Source organism: Sinocyclocheilus grahami, unplaced genomic scaffold, assembly GCF_001515645.1.
Source record: "Sinocyclocheilus grahami isolate Dianchi unplaced genomic scaffold, SAMN03320097.WGS_v1.1 scaffold353.1, whole genome shotgun sequence".
NCBI classification, from domain to species: Eukaryota; Metazoa; Chordata; class Actinopteri; order Cypriniformes; family Cyprinidae; genus Sinocyclocheilus; species Sinocyclocheilus grahami.
This window is the reverse complement of record NW_015505532.1, coordinates 914,831-915,776: the sequence shown is the minus strand read 5'-3', so window position 1 is coordinate 915,776 and position 946 is coordinate 914,831. Positions and strand designations below refer to the sequence as shown.

Sequence of the window (946 nt, the reverse complement as noted above, 5' to 3'; positions counted from 1 at the left end):
TTACAACCCCCCCCCCCCCCAACTCTCACAGCGTCCAGCACCTCGATGAAAGATCGGCCCCTGTCCTCTATGGACTGTCTGTCCCAGGACGTCCCACTCCAGACCTCATTCCATGACAGCACCACAGAGCCGAAAGAAGCACTGGAGCTCCACAAAGAGCTCAGCCAATCAGAAGATGAGCCGGTGACATCACTCTAGAGATCCTCCAATAGGAGCCGCTCCATTGTCTGAATGAAATGTTTACAGCAGTGCGCGACACAAGCTATATAGGTGAAACAGAAGGTTCCTCTGTAACATTGAGAATATCTATATAAGATTTAATAAATGTTTTTTGCACAAGCGTCAGTCATATTAAATATGCAAAACATTGTTTGTCATCCAATGTGAGTATTAATTTGCTTTTACATTCTAAACTCTCTCGCAGTGTTGATCTGATGAATTTGACCCTGTACTTGTTGGTGAACATTTTTTCAATCAGTTCCAACCAGTACAAAGTATCTGGTATAGATTCATGTCTGTTTCACCTCAAATCTACCTCTTACAACATACAGCTACCGCTTTAATAAACAGCAATTATATCCGTCAGATGTATTATTCAGTTGAAGTATTAATGGTGATAATCTGTCCCACTGATGCAGCAGTGTTGGAAATGCACTATATTGCCAAAAGTGGATTTCCTTTTTGAACCTTGTCTTATCCACAGAGGCATTGTCGTGTTAGAATAGAAAAGGGTCCTGTGCAAACTGTTGCTATAAAATTAGAAGCACACAATTCATTATAAGATTTGTACTGAAAAATTACTAATGTAGTCAAACCTGTTCATTAGAAGGTGTCCTAATACTTTTGGCAATATAGTGTGTTTCTATAACACCACTGGTGTTAACACCATGGTCGTCATTACAGTGAGCTATCGCACTGAATCTTACACATGTATAACATGTCAATT

At 40.2% G+C, this 946-nt stretch overlaps 1 protein-coding gene across 1 annotated transcript in view; it reads left to right on the top strand.

Moving 5' to 3' along the window:
* LOC107548685 (uncharacterized protein C16orf96-like) overlaps positions 1-622 on the top strand; it is a 38,245-nt gene extending 37,623 nt beyond the window's left edge. The window contains exon 17 of the mRNA XM_016229473.1: positions 32-622. Within this exon, the coding sequence (XP_016084959.1) occupies positions 32-198 (167 nt within the window). The 3' untranslated portion in view covers positions 199-622. The remainder of the gene's footprint in view (positions 1-31) is intronic.
* The last annotated feature ends 324 nt before the right edge of the window (positions 623-946 follow it).